This window comes from Hakea prostrata, chromosome 3 (assembly GCF_041222555.1).
Source record: "Hakea prostrata isolate BN-2017 chromosome 3, UWA_Hpros_2, whole genome shotgun sequence".
Lineage (NCBI taxonomy): Eukaryota > Viridiplantae > Streptophyta > Magnoliopsida > Proteales > Proteaceae > Hakea > Hakea prostrata.
Genome location: NC_142602.1, coordinates 64,760,962 through 64,784,599, shown reverse-complemented (window position 1 = coordinate 64,784,599; position 23,638 = coordinate 64,760,962). Strand labels below are relative to the sequence as shown.

The 23,638-nt window shown below is 38.5% G+C and overlaps 1 protein-coding gene across 1 annotated transcript in view; it reads right to left on the bottom strand.

The window, feature by feature from the left end:
* LOC149022764 (putative triglyceride lipase) overlaps positions 1 to 23,638 on the bottom strand; it is a 140,173-nt gene that overhangs the window by 58,742 nt on the left and 57,793 nt on the right. The window contains exons 8-13 of the mRNA XM_089150700.1: positions 21,181 to 22,233; positions 20,970 to 21,032; positions 20,804 to 20,850; positions 18,581 to 18,626; positions 17,986 to 18,065; positions 3,715 to 3,825 (exon numbers count right to left, since the gene is read on the bottom strand). Of these exons, the coding sequence (XP_089006826.1) occupies positions 3,715 to 3,825; positions 17,986 to 18,065; positions 18,581 to 18,626; positions 20,804 to 20,850; positions 20,970 to 21,032; positions 21,181 to 22,233 (1,400 nt within the window). The remainder of the gene's footprint in view (positions 1 to 3,714; positions 3,826 to 17,985; positions 18,066 to 18,580; positions 18,627 to 20,803; positions 20,851 to 20,969; positions 21,033 to 21,180; positions 22,234 to 23,638) is intronic.

Here is a 23,638-nt window from a genome sequence, read left to right as displayed (position 1 = left end):
AACCATGAAACTTACAGGAAAAATCCTAGGGTTGTTATGTATGTGGGCCCCGATTCTACATGACTACGGGGGGTGGCATGGGGCAGCAGCCCCCCCCCCCCCGAGGAATGGAGCTTGCAGAGTTCCCACAAAGTGAGCAAAGGCTGAGTTCCGAAAATTATTTTCGTGTGCCTGACTCACATGAAAATTGTTCATCCAATGGCCCAGATTACCTTGAGATATGAACGGCGTTGATTATATCTCGGTTTAGGGATTTTTGGTTTAAATATGTAACTCTCCTCCTCTATGTCTGGTTTTCCAATTGTGTTGGAACTAGTGGATTGTTTGGTGGCCATAAGTTTTCTTCCCCTTGAGGGTTTTCGATATAAAATCTTATGTGTTCTTGTTTGATCTTTCTCTCTCTCTATCTCTCTTTCGTTGTGTGTTTGTTTCTCTGTTTTGAAGCCCAAAAGTTTCCACGAAATTTCCTAGGTTTTCCTCGAATTTTTTCTGATGAACTGGTTGGTCTAATAAGCTTGAACCAAGTTTCGACCTAGTTGGGGAAAATTTTCCAATTTTGCATGGTTTCGTCGAAATTTCCCAAGGACTTTGTTGGAAGTATGATTGAGGTTTCCTAATTGGAGCAGACTCCTCTTTTAGTTATATATTTTGTTTTCTTATATTCTTTATATCGGTTTCATATTTTGTGTTAGACTAGGTTTCCTAATATCTAGGATTTGTTCTTCTGTTCTATTTGCTTTGTATTTCCTTATCCTACTTAAAGTAGGATTTACTTAGATTGCAACTCTAAATACCCCATTAGGGTCTATGAATAAAAAAAATATTCTGAGCAGTAATTTCTTCAACTTCAACAGACTTCTTTTCGCTCCCCCAAAGTTACGTTTCAAGGTTCTCAAAATGGGAAATTTCAATCGAAAATTTGATGGTTTCGATCAAATTTTGTACGATGTCCTTCTATAACTCCCTCTGGTGGAAAGCCTTAGCCTTCATTTGGCAACACTTTGGCCAATCTTTTGGTTCCCCTCATAACTGGTCATGGATTTTTTAGATCTTTCTTTGACTCTTCGATTCATGACCTTGTTGATAGGTTGTTCTTTTGAGCTACCATTCACCACTTGTGGTGGTAGAGGATTCTTAGGAGATGGACCTCCAATTCCAATCTTTGACTTTGATTTGGATAGCCATATGTTTCAACTTTCAACGTGTTCCATAAATTCCAGTTGCGTCCCATTCACCTGTGGAGAATACCCCAAGGAACATTACATTATTGTTACGTGAGGCTTAGGCTCTACCATTCAGTCTACTAGTCCAGGGCTATTCCCTCCTTCTCCCTCCCCCAACTTCTCCCTTCTCTCCTTGTCTCTTTGTACATCTCTCTTCTTCCCCTTTGGGGTTTTGGTAATGATATTTACTCATCCAAAATTGCTGAGAGATATCCCTCCCCTGCAAAAGATAGAATAGAATCTCCCCCCCATCACACCTCCATACGTAGCTTCTGAGTTGATTAGAGCCCCATCATAGTGCAGAGACCATATGTTGAAGAGGCTTGAACTAAAGGATTTCCTCCCATCTTTGTCTACTTCTCCTTTTCTATTCGATATTTGGGAACATAACGAAAGTGCTGTTTTTGATAATTCAGGTGGTTCAGGCAACGGAAACGATACTGTATCGTGCACAGGAGGAAGCACACAAAGAAAAGCAGACTTGCCAAGATTCCTCTCGGGATCCACATCTTGAGGTTCCAGTCCTTGTTTGATATACTTTTTGAGTTAGATCTTATTTATGTTCGAAAAAGACCAAGAGTTGCATTACTCTATTCCCTGATTTCTCTCTCTCATGATGCTCTCTCGTCACTAAAGGTGATGTAGAATCCAAGGCAGGACAGAAAAAGACAATGAACCCGGATCCAACGAGCCTGCATTGGGCCAAGCCAGTTAAAAGTTTCAAGTGAATAAAGCCAGCCAACTAGCCCATCTGCTCTTCTGCGAATGCACAAAGAGGCCAAAATAGTGTTTAAGTGAACAGTATCACAACCCCGTTTTGATTTAAGTGAGAATGATCCTATAAGATTTGTCAGGTCCATGATCAGATTGCATTGAGATTTTATTCATGAAGATCTGGAAGGTTAGCTTAATTTCTATTTTCATTCCAAATTTTATGTGGTTGAACTATAAAGCTTTCATTAGGCTTCTAATTTTTAGAAGTTGCTATTTTCATTAGGTTGCTATTTCTTCGTAAGTTTCTATTTTAAGTTTCTAGAACTAGAAGTTTCAATATCTTCTAAAGGTTTAGCCAAGCTATAGATCATCCTTTTCATTGCAATAGAAGATTAAAATCTAGGAAAACTGAAATTGCAGGCCATGTAAACATTGTTTATAGAGCAATCCATGTTCAACAGCTGAGAAGATAGCTGTGGGAGAGAGACCCAAGCTGAGGTAGCTCATCACCTACTCACTTTCTTCTATCTGCAATTCCCCTGCCCCGAGTTCGATTCTCTCTTAAGTGCTGTGTTAGTTGGTGTTGCGACATATAGAAGATCTGAAGAAAGAATATTGCTGTGATGGGTCCCGTGGCTTCTATGTTCCATTCAGGCTTTCAAGAAGCTCCAGCTGAAGGCTACTATTGCTGCTCTGAAGAACCATAAGTCACCTTGTTTGCTGCTACCTGCTACAAACCTGAACCGTTAACAATCTCCAATAGACCCTGCTGCTGCCTAGAATCAGACCTTTATACCTCCATCTGCCATTTACCAACTCTATTGGGTTTAAGACCACCATTCCGTCCCACATCCTTCATTCCATCCATCCACTGCCATTAGTTATTTTGAGTTTTTGACCATATCCCTTAAACCCTCTGTTTTCATACAATCATACCATCTTTGTAACTTCTTAGTTCTTACTACACCATAAGAAGTTGTTGACATTTCCAGCACTTGCTCTTTAGCATACAAGCAGTGACCAATCAAAACTTGAAGCAATTCTGTGAGGTGGGTTAGATAGAATGATAACCTTCTAATTTCTGAAATTTGTTTCTAACTTGGCTTTTATGTCTCAGTTTTCCACAATCCTACTGTTCTCTTGGAGCTTGAACAACATATTTGGAACTGTTTACCCTGGATTTATATTCATACAAATTATACTGTCACATTAACAGGGTTTTCTTAACTGTTATTTTTTCCTCTGCTTCTATTCCCAGGAATCTCTTTGTAGCCATGTTTGAACTGGAGCAGAACTGGGCCATGTCTGAGGGAATGATTGAGGAAGGCTATGCAAATTAAGAGATAACAGACGCATAGACTGAGCGCGCTCCAATGCGCTCATCAAGGGTGCCCAGGTTCAATCCACGAAGAACTACAGAATTTCACGCAATATGGTGCTGGGCATAAATTGAAGCACAAACTACATGTTTGCTAAAATGCAGGTGAAACTAAGACAAGAGTTGGTGAATTCACTGCTGTGTCGGTCAAGTAAATTAAATACCACATTCATCCCACACAAAAAAAAAAAAAAAAACCACAGTTACCAAAAGAAGTACCAGGAAACTATCACATTGAAGAGATTATATCCAACAGAAAGTACCCACTAAAAAAGCATCAGAATGAAGATTATATGTAACAGGACATGTAAAACGACAAAAACACATCTTGAGATAAGATCCAATGGGAAATGTAACCGAGCACATATACCATATGGAGTAAAGAGGCAGAGAACTCACTTTGCCAATTGGCTTGATGAAAGTTCAAGAGCAAGAAGGGTAGCCAATGCGCCACCCAAGCTATGGCCAGTCACATATATGTGCCATTTATTGACCACTTCCAGACCATCTCTGCAATTGAAAATACATACTTCATGTTTTCTCAAACGTAAGAATCTCAATTAACGAATTGAAGATAGAGATAAGATAGCACTTCAGTGACCAGAGAAATCGCACAACAGTTTCTGATGCAAAAATGTAATTGAAACTACAGATTCAAAATTTTCCTACCTGAGTAAGTTTTGGGATAAATAAGATCTCAACAAAATGAATTTTTTCATCTTTCATTTTCCTAATATATCTTAATATATAAATTTTCCCAGCGCACATCTATCTTTTCATGTATTCCAGGATCTAAGTCAGCTGATATCCTCACTTGGTACTTTTCTTAAGATCTCATGGTTGGAGAACTCTTAAGATCTCACCGAGGTCTTGTGAGGTAACTCTCTTTTCCATTTAGCGAGACGGATGATGTGTGAGACTAGGCAATGTGCTTATTGCACATAGGATCTCAAGTATCAACTCTCCGATTGTAACTTTAATGTGTAATGTATCGAGCATTAATGTATGGATATGTGGTGTGTACAATAGACCATCTCAAGGTTTGACTGCAGCATAGTAGTTTCCCACTAGGGGTCCGAAGTGAAGCTCACATTCACACTATTCCTTCCCCCCCCCCCCCAAGAAAAAAAAAAAAAAATCTGAGCCTCTGAGGTCACTAGTATGTTCAGAAGGGCTGAAACAGGCTGAAAGCAAGTTTCAGCCCCAAATGACACCTGATACCCTTAGGTTGGAGCCTCAAGTTGGGGAAAAAGTTTACACCAACTCGGCAATACCTAACTGAAATTTGAAGTGTTGGATTCTATTAGGAGTCTAATAAGAGTTTGTATAGGAGTTAAATTAGAGTTTGCATTCATGTAAACTTCTATTCCTTGTAATAGTCTACTTTCCACTTAATTATAAATAGAGAGCTTGAGATCATTGATCAATAAGCCATTCTACTACAATCGTTTCTTTCAACATGGCATCAGAGCCTAAGTTCGATTAGGATGTTCTTCAAATTTTTTTCTTTTTCTCCAAAACCCTTCGCAGTTTTTTTCTTGTTCTTCAACAACCTAATTCTGCAACCATCGTTTGGCAGAAAATTTTCCCCTTTTCAAACCCATCGCACTGCTGCACTATTGTTTCAGTTCCACCTCGAAGACAAGAGAAGAAAAAAAGGGGAAAGAAGAAGAGAAGAAGAGAAGAAGAACCATAACCTGCTGCTGCTTCTTGCGATTAGGAAAACAGAATCGCAGGCCACAACCTGCTGCTGCTTCTTGCGATTAGGAAAGCAGAATAGCAGGTGCCTGCTGCCTGCTTCTTGCAATTAGGAAAACAGAATCACAGGTGGCTGCTGCTGCTGCTGCTTCAGCTAGAGATTGCATCGATCGCAAACCCTCGCAAATCCATCGCAACCAATTTCTTTCTCTGCACTACAGTGGGCTCAACCATCGCCTTCACCTTAGCTGCTGCTGCATCATCTTCCCAATCGTGCTCAACACAAATCTTTGATTTTTCAGGTGTGTGGAAGAAGATATCAATTGTTATTGATTTATTTGGTTGGTTTTCGGTTCAACTTCTGGTTTAGTTTTTTAGTTCATTGTTTGGTTCAATTCTTGGTTCATTGTCCAAAATAGACTAGACCAGAACCAAAATTTTCCTTCTTTTTTGTCCCTGGTTCTATTAGACCAGACCAGATTCTTTCTCTAGTTCAAAAAAAAAAAAAAAAAACGGAAAAAGGAGATTTGATCATATCATTGTTTGGCTATTGCATTCTGCGACGTTTTAGTTTTTTTTCAAAAGGTGAAGATTGAAGAACTGCAGACAATTTTTTCAACATGGCCACTATCGATGGTACTACTGCTCCCACTGGATCTGAATATTTTCCCACTCTTCATTCTCTTTCGGTAAGATTTGACGGCACAACTTACCTGATCTGGTCTCGATCTGCTTACCTGACTATTGCTAGAAGAGGACTAGTTGGATACATTACGGCCACCACTATCAAACCCACTACCCCGCAAGTGTTTTACAAGATAAATGGATATCAAATGACTCTCTTATTATGTCATTCCTTTTGAATTCCATGCATCCAAATATTGCCCGGGGTTACCTATTACTTAATACTGCAGCCCAAATCTGGAAGACTACTACTGAAACATATGGACAGTTGGGAAATGATGCACAAGTTTATGAGCTACAAAAGAAGCTTCATGAGACTACCCAAAAGGAACTAACTGTGGCCCACTATTATGCTGAGTTGCGATCTCTTTGGCAAGAGTTGGATCATTATGGGGATTATCACCCCACTAATCCAGATGATGTGGCGACATATAAGTACATTGATAAGATTCGAGTATATGACTTCTTGGCAGGTTTGAACGTGGAGTACGATCAGATCAGAGTACAAGTCTTAAGTCGTTCTCCCTTTCCTATATACTAGAACAGTCTTATGCTCTTGTTCAATGTGAGGAAAGTCGTCGATTAGTCATGCTTCATACTCCTATTATGGAGAAATCAGCTTTACAGTCTGTTCGCGCTAAATCTGATCCGGCTAAGGAGATTGTCAAGTGTGAGCACTATCACAAACCATATCATACCAAAGAAAATTGTTGGAAATTGCATGGGAAGCCTGCTGATTTTGAGCAACAACGAGCACAAAGACAAGGAAAACAAAAGGCTAATCTTTCTGAGACAATTTCCACCACATCCTTTGCAGACGTTGGTTTTTCACAGGAGTTCGCTACTCTGCGACGTATTCTGCAGTCTTCTCTACTGCTGTACAGCCTCGACCACTGCTTCCTCTACTACCCCTACCAACTCCTACCATGCTACTTAAGGATCTGGTTCCGGGGAAGGAGATTGGACATGGTAAATGGACTTTATTTGCTCGAGCCGATTGGAGGATCTACTTCTGCTTTGACTACATCTTCTAATCCGGTCCATTCGGTAATATCAGACCTTCCTCAATGGCACCGTAGGCTAGGTCATCCCCCCCTCTCAAATTTTGTCATTTTCTCTAGATTTGTTTTCCTGATACTTTCATCTTACCATTACAATTTCTTCCTTTCCTTTGTTATTGTTTTCCCACGTGTAAAACTACACGTGAGGGGGAGATTGAAGATGTCTACAATTCAATGCCTTTCATGTAGACTTCCTTATGTAGAATTTGATCTTTGTTACCTTTGAAAGTTTGTCCCTTACCTTCACAATCTTCTACTTTGGAGATCTAACATTGCTATAGAGCTATCTTTTTGACTGTGCAGAACTTGATCTCTGTTAACCCTAGAGATTTGCCCCTTAACTTGACATCTTCCCTTCGGAGATCTAACCTTGCAAAAGATTTGTCGTTTGACCTTTGCAGAATTTGATCTCTATTACCTTTGGAGATTGTCACTTATCTTGACAAATTTTCCCCTACCTTTGGAGATTGTCCCTTGGCAAACTTTCCCTTTAAAGATCTAACATTGCTACAAATCAAAAGTTTCACTTTGGCTGCTTTACCCTAGCAATTGTTACCCCAAAAGTATATTTTCCCTCAGATTTGCGCATAAATTTAGTCTTCTCAACATTTGAAGATTCTACCTTTTTTCTTGGGCATTCTTCCTTGGAGACATAAAGTTGCAGTAAAGATGAGGATAGAGTAAATGGAAGTCTATAAGGCAGACGTAATCTATAAGTTTGAAGATCAAATTGCAGATGTTTACCTGGACAGATGTTTTATACTCTTTTGGTCAAGTTGGACATGTGTGATATCCATGCCTCAACTTGAGGGGTAGTGTTGGATTCCATTAGGAGTCTAATAAGAGTTTGTGTAGGAGTTAAATTAGAGTTTGCATTCATGTAAACTTCTATTCCTAGTAATAGTCTACTTTCCACTTAATTATAAATAGAGGGCTTGAGATCATTGATCAATAAGCCATTCTACTACAATCGTTTCTTTCAACATGAAGGCTATTATTTTGAGAAAGAATAAGGTGAAGAATGAGGGAGAAGAGAAGATGGAAGCCACGATTTAGTTGTGAAGGCTCAGATTGAACTTATGAGCACTCCTCAAAATAACTTCACTATTTATAGGCTAATTTACAAGTCTATTCTATATAGGAAAGCATCAACCAATTTCGATTTGTATAAAACTCTTGATTATTGCCTCTTTTTCCTATCGAGAGTTAGTGCTTTGCACTAACTCTCGATGGATCTGTCATTTCCCAAATTGCCCTTTCCTAACACTCCCCCTCAAGCTGGAGCATATGTATTACTCATGCCCAGCTTGTTACAAATATAGGTAACTCTTGTATTCCCTAGAGCTTTGGTGAACAAATCTGCAAGTTGTTCTCTAGTCCTCACATGCTTGGGGGATATTATGCCTTGTAGTAACTTCTCATGAACAAAGTGGTAATCAACTTCAATATGCTTGGTACGTTCATGAAAAACTGGATTTGATGCTATATGAATTGCAGCTTGATTATCACACCATAACTTCATTGGTGTGTCATCAATAATTCCTAATTCCTGGAGTAATTGTTTTATCCATACCATCTCGCATGTTACCTGTGCCATAGCACGATACTCGGATTCTGTGCTTGATCTTGCTACCACAATTTGTTTCTTACTTTTCCATGATACAAGATTTCCTCCAACGAATGTGCAGTAGCCTGTAGTCGATCTTCTATCAATAGGTGATCCAGCCCAATCAGCATCAGAGAATCCTTCAACATTTCTATGCCCATGATTAGTGTAAAGAAGTCCACGTTCTGGTGCTTTCTTAAGATACCTCAGAATTCGTATAACTGCATCCCAATGTGATGTTCGTGAGGCAGATAAAAATTGACTCACAACACTGACTGGAAAGGCAATGTCAGGTCTAGTCACAGTCAGATAATTCAGCTTTCCAACAAGCCTTCTGTACTTCTCTAGATCATCAAGAATGGTTCCATCTTCCGGCATTAACTTTAAGTTACATTCCATGGGAGCGTTTATGGGTTTTGATCCCCACAATCCTGTTTCAGAAAGAAAATCTAGTACATACTTCCGTTGAGATAAGAAGATGCCCTTTGTTGATTGGGCAACTTCAACTCCTAGAAAATATTTTAACTTGCCCAAGTCTTTGGTCTGAAATTTCTCTTGCAAATAGGTCTTTAACCTATCAATTCCTGAAGTGTCATTTCCTGTAATAACAATATCATCAACATAAACTACAAGAAAGATTTTGCCTGCATCAGAGTTTGTAAAGAATACAGAGTGATCACTTTCACAACGAGTCATCCCAAATTCTATTACAACAGTAGTGAATCGTCCAAACCATGCTCGAGGTGACTGCTTGAGACCATATTATGATTTGCGGAGGCGACAAACCTTATTCTTCTCCCCCTGAGCAACAAACCCAGGTGGTTGCTCCATATACACTTCCTCATGCAGATCTCCATGAAGGAAGGCATTCTTCACATCCAACTGAAACAAGGGCCACTGGTAGGTAGCGGCAAGAGAGATTAAAATACGGATGGAAGTAAGCTTGGCAACAGGCGAAAAAGTATCAACATAATCTAAGCCATAAACTTGAGCATAGCCCTTGGCAACAAGACGAGCTTTCAGGCGAGCTAAAGAACCATCAGGATTAACTTTCACAGTGAATATCCAACTACAACCAAGAGCTTTCTTTCTTGAGGGTAAAGGCACAAGATCCCAAGTCTGATTGTCCTCTAAGGCTTGTAATTCTTCGTTCATTGCACTGACCTACCCAGGATTAGACAAGGCTTCAAGAACATTCTTAGGAATAGGATAAGTCTCTATAGTAGATAGAGCAGTAGAGAATCCAGGTGATAAAGGAGAATATGAAATAAAGTTAGAGATGGGATACTGAACACAAGAACGAGTACCCTTCCGAAGAGCAATTGGAATATCAAGGTCACATTTGGCAGGAACATCCGCAGGATCATGCACGAAGTCGGCACAGAGGTAGAGACCGTAGGTGCAGAGGGGGGAGCCGGTGGTTTTGGACGGCGCATGTATACTTTGGTGATGTTTGGCAGAGGTGGAGGTGAAGGAACTGTACCCTGTGGAAACACACTTTGAAAAATACATAGATCATCATTTACGTAAGTTAAACTATGAGATTCAGTAGAAAAATGAGTGGACTCAAAAAATGACACATCTGCAGCAACAAAATATCTTTGTAAGTCAGAAGAATAACAACGATATCCCTTTTGAGTGCAAGAGTACCCCAAAAAAAATACACTTAAGTGCACGAGGATCAAGTTTAGAGATCACTGGGCGATGATTACGAATGTAACATACACAACCAAATATGCTAGGAGGCAAAGTAAATAAGGGAGATGAAAGAAATAAGAGAGAATGAGGAATGCCAGCTTTTAAGACAGATGAAGGCATCCTGTTAATAAGATAACAAGCAGTTGAAACTGCATCAGCCCAAAAGGATTTAGGAACCTTCATCTCAAATAAGAGAGAACAGGTGACCTCCAATAAGTGTCTATTTTTTCTTTCTGCAACCCCATTTTGTTGAGGAGTATCAACACAGGAGGATTGGTGAAGAATCCCATTAGAAGCCATAAATTTACAAAAAGGATCAAAGAAATATTCTTTGGCATTATCACTACGAAAAGTACGAATAGGAACACCAAATTGAGTACGAATTTCAATAACAAAATTGCAAAATATGTCAAATAATTCTGAACGATTTTTCATTAAATAAAGCCAAATGACTCTTGAAAAGTCATCCACAAATGTAACAAAGTATCTGTAACCTGAAGTAGAATTAACAGGACAGGGTCCCCACACATCAGAATGAACTAGAGAGAAAGGGTGATCTGATCTGTTATTTATACGAGGAAAACTCACACGATGAAGTTTTCCAAATTGACAAGACTCACAGTCCAACTTAGAAAGAGAATGAAAACTTTTATCTACCAATTTTGGGTTTTCCAAAGAGGGATGCCCCAATCGACAATGTATTTGATGGGGGATGGAAATACTAGAACATGTAGTAGAGGATATCTCCTCGAATAGATACAACCCCCCAAACATACGGCCTCTACCAAGCATCTTCTTCGTCGTAAGATCCTGAAATAAACAATATCCAGGAAAGAATTTCACCAAACAGTTATTAGTGGAGGTAAATTTATGAACAGATAATAAATTAAATGGAAAATTTGGTAAGTAATGAACTGAGGGTAGGATAATGGATGGAGTGAGTTGAACTGTACCCACTCCTTTAACATTGATATAAGAGCCATCAGCAAGTGTAACCAAAGAGGATGATGGAACAAAAGAGGAAAATATACCTGTAGCCCCGGTCATATGATCAGAAGCTCTTGAATCAATGATCCATGGGCGAGATGTGGTTGAAAGGCAAGCAGTAGCATTACCTGTCTAAACAAGGGTGGCAGCGGCTGAATGTGGTTAAGTGGCCTGAAACTGAGTGAAACGAATATAATCTGCATTAGTCATGTTTACAGGCTTACCCTCAGGATGAACGGTAGTAGTTGGAGATGCTGATTCAGAGGTGATGATTGCATTCGCCATGTGTGGGGGCTTCCCATGAAGCTTCCAACAATATCGTTAAATATGTCCTGGATGACCACAATGATAACAAGTCTTAACTTGTCCTGTATTGTCAAGAGAGTTGTGTGAACCTGGATATTTTCCAGTATTATTTCCTCGAGTTCGTCCTATATTCTGTCCACCAGGGGCATGTCCTCCAAAAGTGCCTCGAGAAACTGTTGCCAAAGCTGAATTTTCTGTAGAGTTATTGGCACTCTCCCTTGCAACATGAAGAACTCTTGAAAATGTGTCAGCTAACGTAGGTACTTGATCACTACCAAGAATCTGTGCTCTAACTGCCTCAAACTTCTTTCCAAGACCTCCCAAGAAACCCATAACAGCTAATTGCTCTCTTTGATTTTGCATATTTTTTATATCAGAGGAGATAGGTAGAATAGAGTTTAGTTCTTCATACATTCTTTTAAAATCTACAAAATATTGGGTAATATCTCTACCTTTCTTATCTACTCGATAAAATTCTTGAGACAATTCGTAGATTCTAGCCAGATTATTCTGACCAGAATACAACACATTCAAATACTCCCATAATTCCTTCACAGTTTGTAAGTGAGTAACCAAATCTATAATATTATCGGCCAAGGAATTAAACATCTGCCCAAGTATTCGTGCATCAACAATTGCCCAAGTATCATCATCTTTAGGTACAGTCTTAGTTAAATGATCTATTTGTCCCCGTCCAGTAAGAACAATTTTAACTATAGCCCTCCATTGGTGGAAATTTGATACACCCTCCGATTTCTTCTCAGTTAACAGTTGAGAGGATGAAGAAATAATTTCAGTCATGGTATTTTTACTTGAAGTTTCACCCATATCCAACACAATTAAAATCAAATCCCAGAAATCAGAATCAGAAATCAGAAATCAGAATTAGAATCAGAATTATTCCCAGATTAATTCCAGAATCAGATTAATCTCATAACTATAAATAAACCAATACCAATCGAACTTGGACCACTTGGACCACTTGAACCAACCGAACCAAAAAATACCAATACCAATACCAATCGAACTTGAGAACTTGCTAACGGCAGGTTACTCTTCTCTTTCTCGAAGACTCTCTCTCTCTCTAACTCTCTCTTTCTGATCTAAAGCAACGATCAGAAACGAAAAATCACAGCACAGTTTCTGATCTAAAGCAGTGTCGCAGGTCACTCTTCTCTTTCTCTCTCTCTCTCACTCTCTCTCTCTCTCTGATCTAAAACAGTGTCGGAAGCGAAAAATCAAAGCACCATCGACTACTCCAGCGGCTGCTTCTTCTCTAAAGAATGGTTATTCTCTCAACTCTAAACAAATCGAGAGTGAGGAGGACTACAGACACTCTTCCTCAGCCCCAAATCACAAAACTAAAAATATCTCAGATCAAGCGCAGTTTATTCGTACCTGAAAAAATGCAGATCTGACACCAAAGCTGGGCATTCTTTTGCACCGATCTTCAATACCAATCACCAAAGTAATGGCAGCATAATAAGCTGCATCAATCTTCAGATAAAAATCACCAACAAGTGCAGCGTACGGTGTTGCATCCCTTTAATTTCTGGAAACGACTCACACCAGGTACAGATTCTTTCCCTTCTATAGAATCAACTGTTAGCTCTGATACCATGTTATTTTGAGAAAGAATAAGGTGAAGAATGAGGGAAAAGAGAAGATGGAAGCCACGATTTAGTTGTGGAGGCTCAGATTGAACTTATGAGCACTCCTTAAAATAACTTCACTATTTATAGGCTAATTTACAAGTCTATTCTATATAGGAATGCATCAACCAATTTCGATTGGTATAAAACTCTTGATTACCGCCTCTTTTTCCTATCGAGAGTTAGTGCAAGGCACTAACTCTTGATGGATCTGTCATTTCCCAAATTGCCCTTTCCTAATAAAGGCAATTCTCTTTTTTGAGTTGGTGAGATGGGCCTCAAGATCGAGATCTTGAACCATGCCTCTACAAGTGCTAGTGTTTCCTTTGCCACCGTCCTTTCTTTTGACATTTCCACTTCCACAATTATATTGGACAATTGCTATAGTTCCTCGGCTAATTCGCTCCTTGGATAATCGATTCTAGCACAACCAATCATATTGGCTCCACTTCTTATATTCAATAATCTAGCAAATGTAACATTCATGTGACTACTGGCTCCTAGTCATCTATTTTTGGCAAGGGTTGCATTGCTTGTTCTTCTCCCTCACATCCTCTGTTTTACATGTTCCTGATTTTTCTGCAAACCTTGTTGATGTTTCAATGTTGCTGAAAAGGAAAGTGGAGTCAAATAAGGAAAGTGGATCATGGAGCACATGGAGTCAAATAAGGAAAGTGGATCATGGAGAAAATAAAATCAAGTGGTCAAGCTGGTTGATTTTGTGGAATATTCTCTTTCTTTTTTAGTTAGGTTAGATCTTATGTTTATTAGATTTTATTCTGTTATGTATCCTAAATTAGTATAGGGATCCCATCAGATATTGGGATCTTATCTTAAGCTTGTACCAGTTACAAATAAAGTGTGAACTATAGGGGAGAGGCTTGCTTGAGTCGTCCCTCTCTCCAATCTCTTTTTCTTGTTTTCTTCTTGCTTTCTCTCTCATCTTCTCTCTTCTCTGTCTTTGATTGACCTTCAGTACAGGTTCTGGTTTCATTAAAAACTAATCAGAAATCTTAACTCTATCTTAACTCTTCAATTTACACCTTATGTACCAGTATGTATACCTTCAACATTTTATTTTTATCAACAGCCCAAAATTAAGGAAGAAGGAACCCATTATAACTGAGTATACAAGTAAAGAGGTCATAGAAAGGTAAAAAAAATTTACATAATCATCACTTTCAAGAAAATTCAAAACTACTAAGTGTTGAAGGGAAAAAATAAAACGCCATAGGTTTCCAAAGGTAATGTCAATATCAAAAAAACAAACGACTCTGTTGGATTCTATTAGGAGTCTAATAAGAGTTTGTATAGTAGTTAAATTAGAGTTTGCATTCATGTAAATTTCTATTCCTTGTAATAGTCTACTTTCCACTTTATTATAAATAAAGGGCTTGAGATCATGGATCAATAAGCCATTCTACTACAATCGTTTCTTTCAACATGGCATCAGAGCCTAAGTTCGATTGAAGAATTTTTTCCTTCTGCAAAATCCATCGCAGATTTTCTCTTTCTTCTGCTACCGTAAAACCCATCGCAGTTGCAGAATTTTCTGCAACCAACGCAGGAATTTTCTGCAACTGTAATACCATCGTAGAGCTCTTTCTTCTGCAACAATTGCAGAACTTTTTCTACAACCATCGCAGGATTTTTCTGCAACTATCGCAGACATTCAAATTCCTCTTTTTTTCTGCAACTATCGCAGATATTCAAATTCAGAAATTTCTGCACCTATCGATTCTTCAGTTTTGGACAGAAATCTGCCACTGCAAGAACAAGAAAAAGGAGGGAAAGAAGAAGAGAAGAGGAACCCTGCTTATACCATCACCGCTGCATCTCTTATCGAGCCAGAAGCCATCGAAATTCCCTGAATTTTTTTTCACCCATCATTTTTTTCTGGCATACCATCACCGCTGCATCTGCACCCATCGCAAACCCTTGCAACCCATCTCCTTTTTTTTCTCTGTTCTTCAGTACCCACTGCACTACAGTGGGTTCGATTAGGGAAGACCAGGAAGAAAAGGAAAGAAGAAGAGAAGAAACACCATCGCTACTGCTACTTGCTTCATCGTTGCTGCTACTTGCTTCGTCTCTCCAGCTTTTGGGACTTCAAGAAGAAGAAGAGAAAACGAATCAGACTGAACCAGGTAAACAATAAATCTTGGTCGAACCATATTTTGGTTCTCTCCAACTTTAGACCGTATTTTGGTTCTCTCTGAATTTAGACCAAACCAAACCATTGCATATTTGGCCAAACCATATTGTTATTTTGTTTCTTATAATCTGCTATTCTGAAGAAGAAAAAAAAAAAAAAAAGGAGAAATTTTTTGTCTTACATTGTTTGGCTATTGCATTCTGCGACGTTTTAGTTTTTTTTTCAAAAGGTGAAGAACTGCAAATAATTTTGTCAACATGACAACTATTGATGATACTACTGCTCCCACTGGATCCGAATATTTTTCCACTTTTCATTCTCTTTCGGTAAGATTTGACGGCACAAATTACTTGATCTGGTCTCGATCTGCTTACCTGACTATTGCTGGAAGAGGACTAGTTGGATACATTACGGGCACTACCATCAAACCCATTACCGCAAGTGTTTTACAGGATAAATGGATATCAAACGACTCTCTTATTATGTCATTCCTTTTGAATTCCATGCATCCAAATATTGCCCGGGGTTACCTATTACTTGATACTGCAGCCCAAATCTGGAAGGCTACTACTGAAACATATGGACGGTTGGGGAATGATGCACGGGTTTATGAGCTACGAAAGAAGCTTCATGAGACTACCCAAAAGGAACTAATTGTGGCCCACTATTATGCTGAGTTGCGATCTCTTTGGCAAGAGTTGGATCATTATGGGGATTATCACCCCACTAATCCAGATGATGTGGCGACATATAAGAAGTACATTGATAAGATTCGAATATATGACTTCTTGGCAGGTTTGAACGTGGAGTACGATCAGATCAGAGTGCAAGTCTTAAGTCGTTCTCCCTTTCCTACACTAGAACAGTCTTATGCTCTTGTTCAGTGTGAGGAAAGTCGTCGATTAGTCATGCTTCATACTCCTATTATGGAGAAATCAGCTTTACAGTCTGTTCGCACTAAATCTGATCCGGCTAAGGAGATTATCAAGTGTGAGCACTGTCACAAACCATATCATACCAAGGAAAATTGTTGGAAACTGCATGGGAAGCCTGCTGATTTTGAGCAAAAACGAGCACAAAGACAGGGAAAACCAAAGACTAATCTTTCTGAGACAGTTTCCACCACACCCTTTGCAGACGTTGGTTTTTCGCAGGAAGAGTTCGCTACTCTGCGACGTATTATGCAGTCTTCTACTGCCGGTACAGCCTCGACCACTGCTTCCTCTACTACCCCTACCAACTCCTACCTAGCTACTTTAGGATCTGGGGAAGGAGATTGGTCGTGGTAAATGGACTTTATTTGCTCGAGCCGATTGGAGGATCTACTTCTGCTTTGACTACATCTTCTAATCCGGTCCATTCGGTAATATCAGACTTTCATTAGTGGCATCGTAGGCTCGGTCAACCCCCTTTCAAATTTTGTCATTTTCTCTAGATTTGTTTTCCTGATACTTTTATCTTACCATTACAATTTCTTCCTTTCCAAGTTTCCCCATTGGAATTTCCTTTGTTATTATCTTCCCACGTGTAACTCTACACGTGAGGGGGAGATTGAAGATGTCTACAATTCAAAGCCTTTCATGTAGACTTCCTTATGTAGAATTTGATCTTTGTTACCTTTGAAAGTTTGTCCCTTACCTTCACAATCTTCCACTTTGGAGATCTAACATTGCTAAAGAGCTATCTTTTTTACTGTCCAGAACTTGATCTCTGTTAACCCTGGAGATTTGCCCCTTAACTTGACATCTTCCCTTCGGAGATCTAACCTTGCAAAAGACTTGTCGTTTGACCTTTGCAGAACTTGATCTCTATTACCTTTGGAGATTGTCACTTATCTTGACAAATTTTCCCCTACCTTTGGAGATTGTCCATTGGCAAACTTTCCCTTTAAAGATCTAACATTGCTACAAATCAAAAGTTTCACTTTGCCTGTTTTACCCTAGCTATTGTTACCCCAAAAATATATTTTCCCTCATATTTGTGCAGAAATTTAGTCTTCTCAATATTTGAAGATTCTACTTTTTTACTTGAGCGTTCTTCCTGGAGACATAAAGTTGCAGTAAAGATGAGGACAAATCAAATGGAAGTCTATACGGCAGACGTAATCTATAAGTTTGAAGATCAAATTGCAGATGTTTGCCTGGACAGATGTTTTATACTTTTTTGGTCAAGTTGGACATGTGTGATATCCATGCCTCAACTTGAGGGGGAGTGTTGGATTCTATTAGGAGTCTAATAAGAGTTTGTATAGGAGTTAAATTAGAGTTTGCATTCATGTAAACTTCTATTCCTTGTAATAGTCTACTTTCCACTTTATTATAAATAAAGGGCATGAGATCATTGATCAATAAGCCATTCTACTACAATCGTTTCTTTCAACAGACTCTTAAGGATGTACAATTTTTATACTGAGTAGACAATTGTTCTCTTGTGAACTATGATTGCCAACTTCGGAGATTCCAAGATCATTCAGCAACTTCAGACAAAATGCTTGAGGTGTATAATGATTCCTTTCAGAGTAGAAATCTATTCAGTCCATTGCACTGAGTAACACTCAGGGTAACTCATGAGGAAAGTTCCTAAGCTCAAGAGGATAAGATTCTAGCATACATGTTTACTATCCCCTCAGCACCATTGCAAATAAAAGCTTTAATGCTTTCAAAAGAATTCTGCACTGATATAACAATAATCTATGAACAAACGGAGTTCAAATTTTTTTTTCAATCATATGAAGAGAGAAAAGAACAAGGCAGTAAATTCTAGCAATCAATACCCATATGGGTGGCTTATCAGTATAACGTATTAAATGGAGGCATTACTTACACAAAACCAATTGCCATTTTAATAAGTGACATGATCCTAGTCCTCACTGAATCATACGCGCTCAAAAACCCGCTATGAACCTGGCAAAAACAACAGCAAAATGGAAAAACTTGTCCATTTGATAGGATGACTGAAATACAAAAGGTCTTACTAGCCTCACACCACCAATATTAAGCCAGTGGCCATACTAATACAGTTCGAGAATTTGGCTTTGGGCCTAACTTGGTTAGCAAAAAAACTTTGTTCTGAGATCTGTGGAAGCACACAATTATAGTAAAATACCATAATCTTTTGAAGATATCAAGGTGATGCTGCTTTCTTAACTCATATCTCATTACACCTCAGTTTTGAGAAAAACTTAAGACATTTCCAGGATCTTGGCAAGTAGTTAAACCATGATTTGAATAAGAAATAGGTTGATACATGAAAAATACAATTCTTGTCATTTAACTGGTTATGAAATCATAGTTTGCCTGATGGTAGCATTACTCAAAATGAAATATTTCTGATCATAGTTTGACAGACATGTTATCTAGAATCATAAACCACATTAATACAGAAATTCTCTATAAGCCATTGACTTCATTATCCTTACCTGAACTTCTTGCTTGAAATCACCACCAACCCTCTCAGGATTTAGCCTATACAAGTTTTGGGGCAGGGGATTTAATATCAGCAAGGTACTGCAAATCTGAAACTATTCTTTGAAGATTTCATAATTTACTAGAAAAATAACTCTCAAAATTTGAGTTAATCCACAAAAGTGACTCTAAAGTAATTTTACTCAAGGCTCATTCATTTCAACACAGTATTTTACTAGAACTTCAAAGACTGAAGAAAACAGTCATGCTTGGCATGTTAGTCAACTGCTCACTGCTGCATGCTTAGTCACAGGCTCAAGTCCTGGAAATGGCCTCCTTGGAAACAGAAGTAAGGTTGAGTACATTTGACCTCCCAAAACCTTGCTAAATGCCTTGTGCACTAGCTACAAATTTAAAGCTTATAGACTTCAAGAAATTGTGTTGGTATAAAAAGGATAGAAATTATTTTTTCTGCAATTGTCAAAATTTTGGATCGTGACTTCCATCTTAGTTTCCTGATGTTTGTTTTTTCAGAGAATTGGCCACTTCTTGTCTCTTGATCCATGATACAGTTCCAACTGTGGACGACATCCAACCCATCATAATATATGTTTTCCCCCCTCACTCAACCATGCCAAAATATGTTTCATTGTCATGTACAACAAAAATAAGGTAGCGACAACCTGGAAATAAATATTTGGGTAACCAATACTTGAGGTACCAAAATGTTTGGAGAAACCGCATGCAGTGTACCTGACGATTAGACTTTTATCATTTTTGGTACCTCACATTTTATAAATTTGATGTTTAGGGCACCTCAAGTTTCATGAATATTACATTTGAGGCTCCATATTTTCTTTGAACCCCAGTTTTGTTTCCGGTGTATTCTTGGTGATGAAAGTGAACAGGGACAGATGGCAGGAGCAAGGAGACAGAGGCTCACGCAAATTGCACAGGATGGGGAAAGGAGGGGAAGCAAATTCCTGTTTTACCTAGTGATTAAAAGCAACTTCAAAGCTCCTCAAATTTTGCCAAGCTTTGGCTCCATCAAGTATAGATGCAGGTCAAGGTGGGGAGGCAACTATGCTCAAAGCAGAGCAGATCTTTGAACTGATTCTCAGTTACAGGATAGACGGCTTGTATGTAGTGGTTCTCTGCACTTCACTTGGAGAGCAATGAAGCAGGGCTAGGATAGCAAGAGCTTCTTTGTTCAGATATACGGTCTTCGTGATTGGGGAAGAGCTGTTTCTTCAGCCAAGTGAAGCCCATGCTCTTACAGCAGTGGGAAAAAGACTGCAACAGTGGCTTTTCAACAGGAAAGATTTTTAAGAAACTTTTTCACAGTTTTATTGACCTTGAGGGTTTGCATATTTTCATCATTTTTCTGCGTAAGAGGTTGTTCACTGTCATATTTCTTCACTCCCCCAGCCCAACCAACCCCCCCCCCCCAAAAAAAAAAAAAAAAATCCTTTCATTCATATGTTTAGGATTATTTCGTAACAGTTAGCATGAATTCATGTACCACTAGTTCACCAAGCACTATTAGCCCTTATACTTTTCCTGATCAGAGCCTCAATTTTTCTGTTATAAGTGTGCTAAGTTAGTGGTAAACAAGAAAATATGAATTTAGTAAATCGAAAACAAGCGAACCTCAAGCCAAGACTTTCAGAAATCACATAAGGAAGATTGAAGGAAATCAAAAGCAAAATTCATGATTTCCATGCCTCCGCATTTCTTGGTTGGTTTTCATTCTTGATTGGTCTATGTAAATGGTTTCCTATTGGTCTTCATTATTTCTAGGGTGGCAAATTTTGAACAATGCTAAAAGATATGGATGAGGTGAAAACTGGGCACACTTGTCTGGGAGAAAAAAATTCTGTTGCTGCTTGGAGCTCATCTATTTCAGATTACCATTAGAGCAATCAGTTCAAAGGACCTGCAGACTGTTCATAACTTCAGATACAGGGGGACCCACAAAGAAGAGAGAGTCTGAGATAGTGCATGATAACAGCAGTGTGGCCATCATTTTCCATTTAAGATACTCTGATTCAGTCACAAAGGAAATGTCCATACATATAAAACCTTCAATCTAGAAATAATAGAAACATAGAACAGAAAAACTATCAAAGCATACCATAACTTAATGAGTATATATAGAACTAGAAAAAACTATCAAAGCATGCCATAACTTAAAAGAGTATACAATAAGTAAATGAATAAAAAACTTAAAATAATACCCAGTTGGAGCGAGCATTAAATCAGTTCGCAAATCCTTCCACCGTACCTGGCCAAAAATCAATAACGCATATCAAAATGAATCCATGTTTTAACCCCTGTAACCCATGTTTCCTGAACAGTAATGAGTTCATTTGGATCTATAAACAAAAGAAAGAAATAAACAACCTGTTCAGTTCCCCTGAAAGCAACAACCAATCTATTCCGTGAAAAATCACGCCAAATTGCTACCTGCAGCTCATTAGATTTAATGATTAGCAGAGTGAGGACTTCCAAAAAATGCCAATAGATGGTGTTCAGTCCAATTTACGGTCCCGAATCTCCGCAATAAAATGAATTAAGAGAAGAAATGCAGGTTCTACTTGACATACAACCTCACCTGTGTATCAGTGGATGCATTATCAAGAAAACATATCTTCTCAAATTCAGATTTAATAAAACTCGGATGACCCATTGAAGTCGCAAGCATAGCCCATGCCTCCATTGCACTCTCTGCAGTTGAAAATAGTGATTTCATCTCCTCCTCCTTTCCTTGACCTAACACCAATGCATCCAAGGTGCCACCTTCCTTTTCATTCGCTTGATAACCTGAAACACCATCCTGCCCTGTGGTGGAAGCATCATTTTCAGTTTCTTGCTTTCCCACTGAACGTCCTTTCTTGTTCTTTTCAGAAAGTGCAGCCGTAAGAACCATTAATGTTCCTAGAATGGAATCAGTTTGTCTTAATACATCAGATGATGCCTTCTTAATATCTATAAGGGAAGACTGAATTGCATCGATGGTAGGTTGTCCAGCTGTAGTGACATTCTTATCCTGACTTTGTGGAGTTGCAAGCCCCGATTCAACATAACCTGCTTCTGCAATCTTACGCGATTGTGAGCCGATTCTTTTCAATAAGTCAAATCCATCCCACTTAATTTTCTCTTGAATCGGTATACCAAGCTTCTGAACAACAGTTCGACTGGTAACATCAGAAAAATTCTTCCAAAAATATTTATCTGATTGCGTAGATTCATGAACTTCTGTATTCACAGAAGAGCTAGTTTCATAATCCCCAGAAGTATTAGTAGTTCTCTCTGGCATATTTTCGAATTGCCCTGGTTGACGATCATTTATTACAGAGAAAGAATCTTCTGGACTACCATCAGGTTCTGAAGTCTTATCAGGTATACTACCTTGATTTTCAGATTTACTAGAACCTTCCATGTCAAAGGTATCCCTATTAGAAAACTGATCTTGAAAGTACTCATCATTAAATGACTTCAATTGCCCAAACGCATACTCTACAAATTGACGTGCTTGTACAGTCTCAGATCCAACAGTCAGTTTCAGAGCAGACTTGAAACCATTCTTTTCAAGAAAATCTGAAACAAAAGGGATCCGCCACCCTTGTTTCTCTAGATCAATTTCCTCAAAGCTTTTGTACTTTATCTATAAAATGAAATTACGTGCATATATCAGCTCATATTTTCTAAAATAGTTTTCCACTAAATATAAGAAGTTCAATGAAACTCAAAGTCAGATATATGATGCTAGGAGAATTGGTGCATTTTAAAACAATCTTGTGTCCATAAATTGACGTTGCATTTCTGCATTTCTGAACCTTTCTTTTCTTTTTCTTTTTTTTAAATAGATTTATTTGTGATATTCATTACATCATACTGACATAATTTTTTGAATTTCCTATGACACATAAATCATCCTTACTATATAGTTCATGGACCTATGTGTTCACTGGATGCATAATTTTTTGAATTTCCTATGACACATAAATCATCCTTACTATATAGTTCATGGACCTATGTGTTCACTGGATGTGCTCCAATGGTGTCAAAGTTCATGTACTTCATTACATCATACTGACATAATTTTATGAATTTCCTATGACATAAATCATCCTTACTATATATGCGTTCACTGGATGTACTCCAATGGTGTCAAAGTTCATCTACTTTTTCATTCAAAAAGGTATGGGATTGTATGCGAAGCAAGGTTCGAAATCAAGCTGGTCTTGGTGCCGAAATTTCGGAATATTGGTTGAAACCAGGGATTTTCCCAGGTAGTTTGGACACCAGGTTTTGGGGTTTTTTTAGCCTAATTTCTTGCATACTACCTATTTAAAGCATCAAGACACAATGACAAGCATTTTGCTAAATTAACCAATGAAGAATTATCATTCAAGAGTTAGTATACATGAGAAGTTTCAACATATACAAACTTTGTAAAATTGAACATATTGTATTACATACATTTAATGTTTGATACAAAATTACAAATGCAATAGCCAAAATGAAACACCCAGGCTTCAGTTCCAAGCACTCCATCCCTTGAGACACATACTCTAAATAAAGTTCCAGAGTACTCCATATCCAACAACCCCACCATACACTCCATAAGGACTATAACCATGGAGCAAGCAGCAAACAAGGTGAAGGAAGACTAAGAAGTGATGATTTTTCAGTGAAAGAGGTTGAGAGGGGCAAGATGGCAGAAAATGGAGGATTCCCAAAATTTCAACTGGTGGCACCTACGAGTTCTGCAAAATTTCATAGGTTTCAACCAAGACTTGGGACTTTTGAATAGGGTTCACACATTTCAGTTAAAACCCTGATTTCAATTGAGACGAGTCAAAACCTGGGTATAAAGTTTAGCGCATAAGATTTCGTCTTGGCTTTGAAAAAAACCGAGATTCCGACCTAAGTTTTAGTCGTCTTGGTCAAAATTTGGATTATCATTTGATGTCACGCTAATCTTGTACCTTGATGAGAGCTGTAAAGCTCCAAAGCATTCACTTATCTAATAGAGGCTGTTTACGAGATCTCTTCCTGTTGAGAAA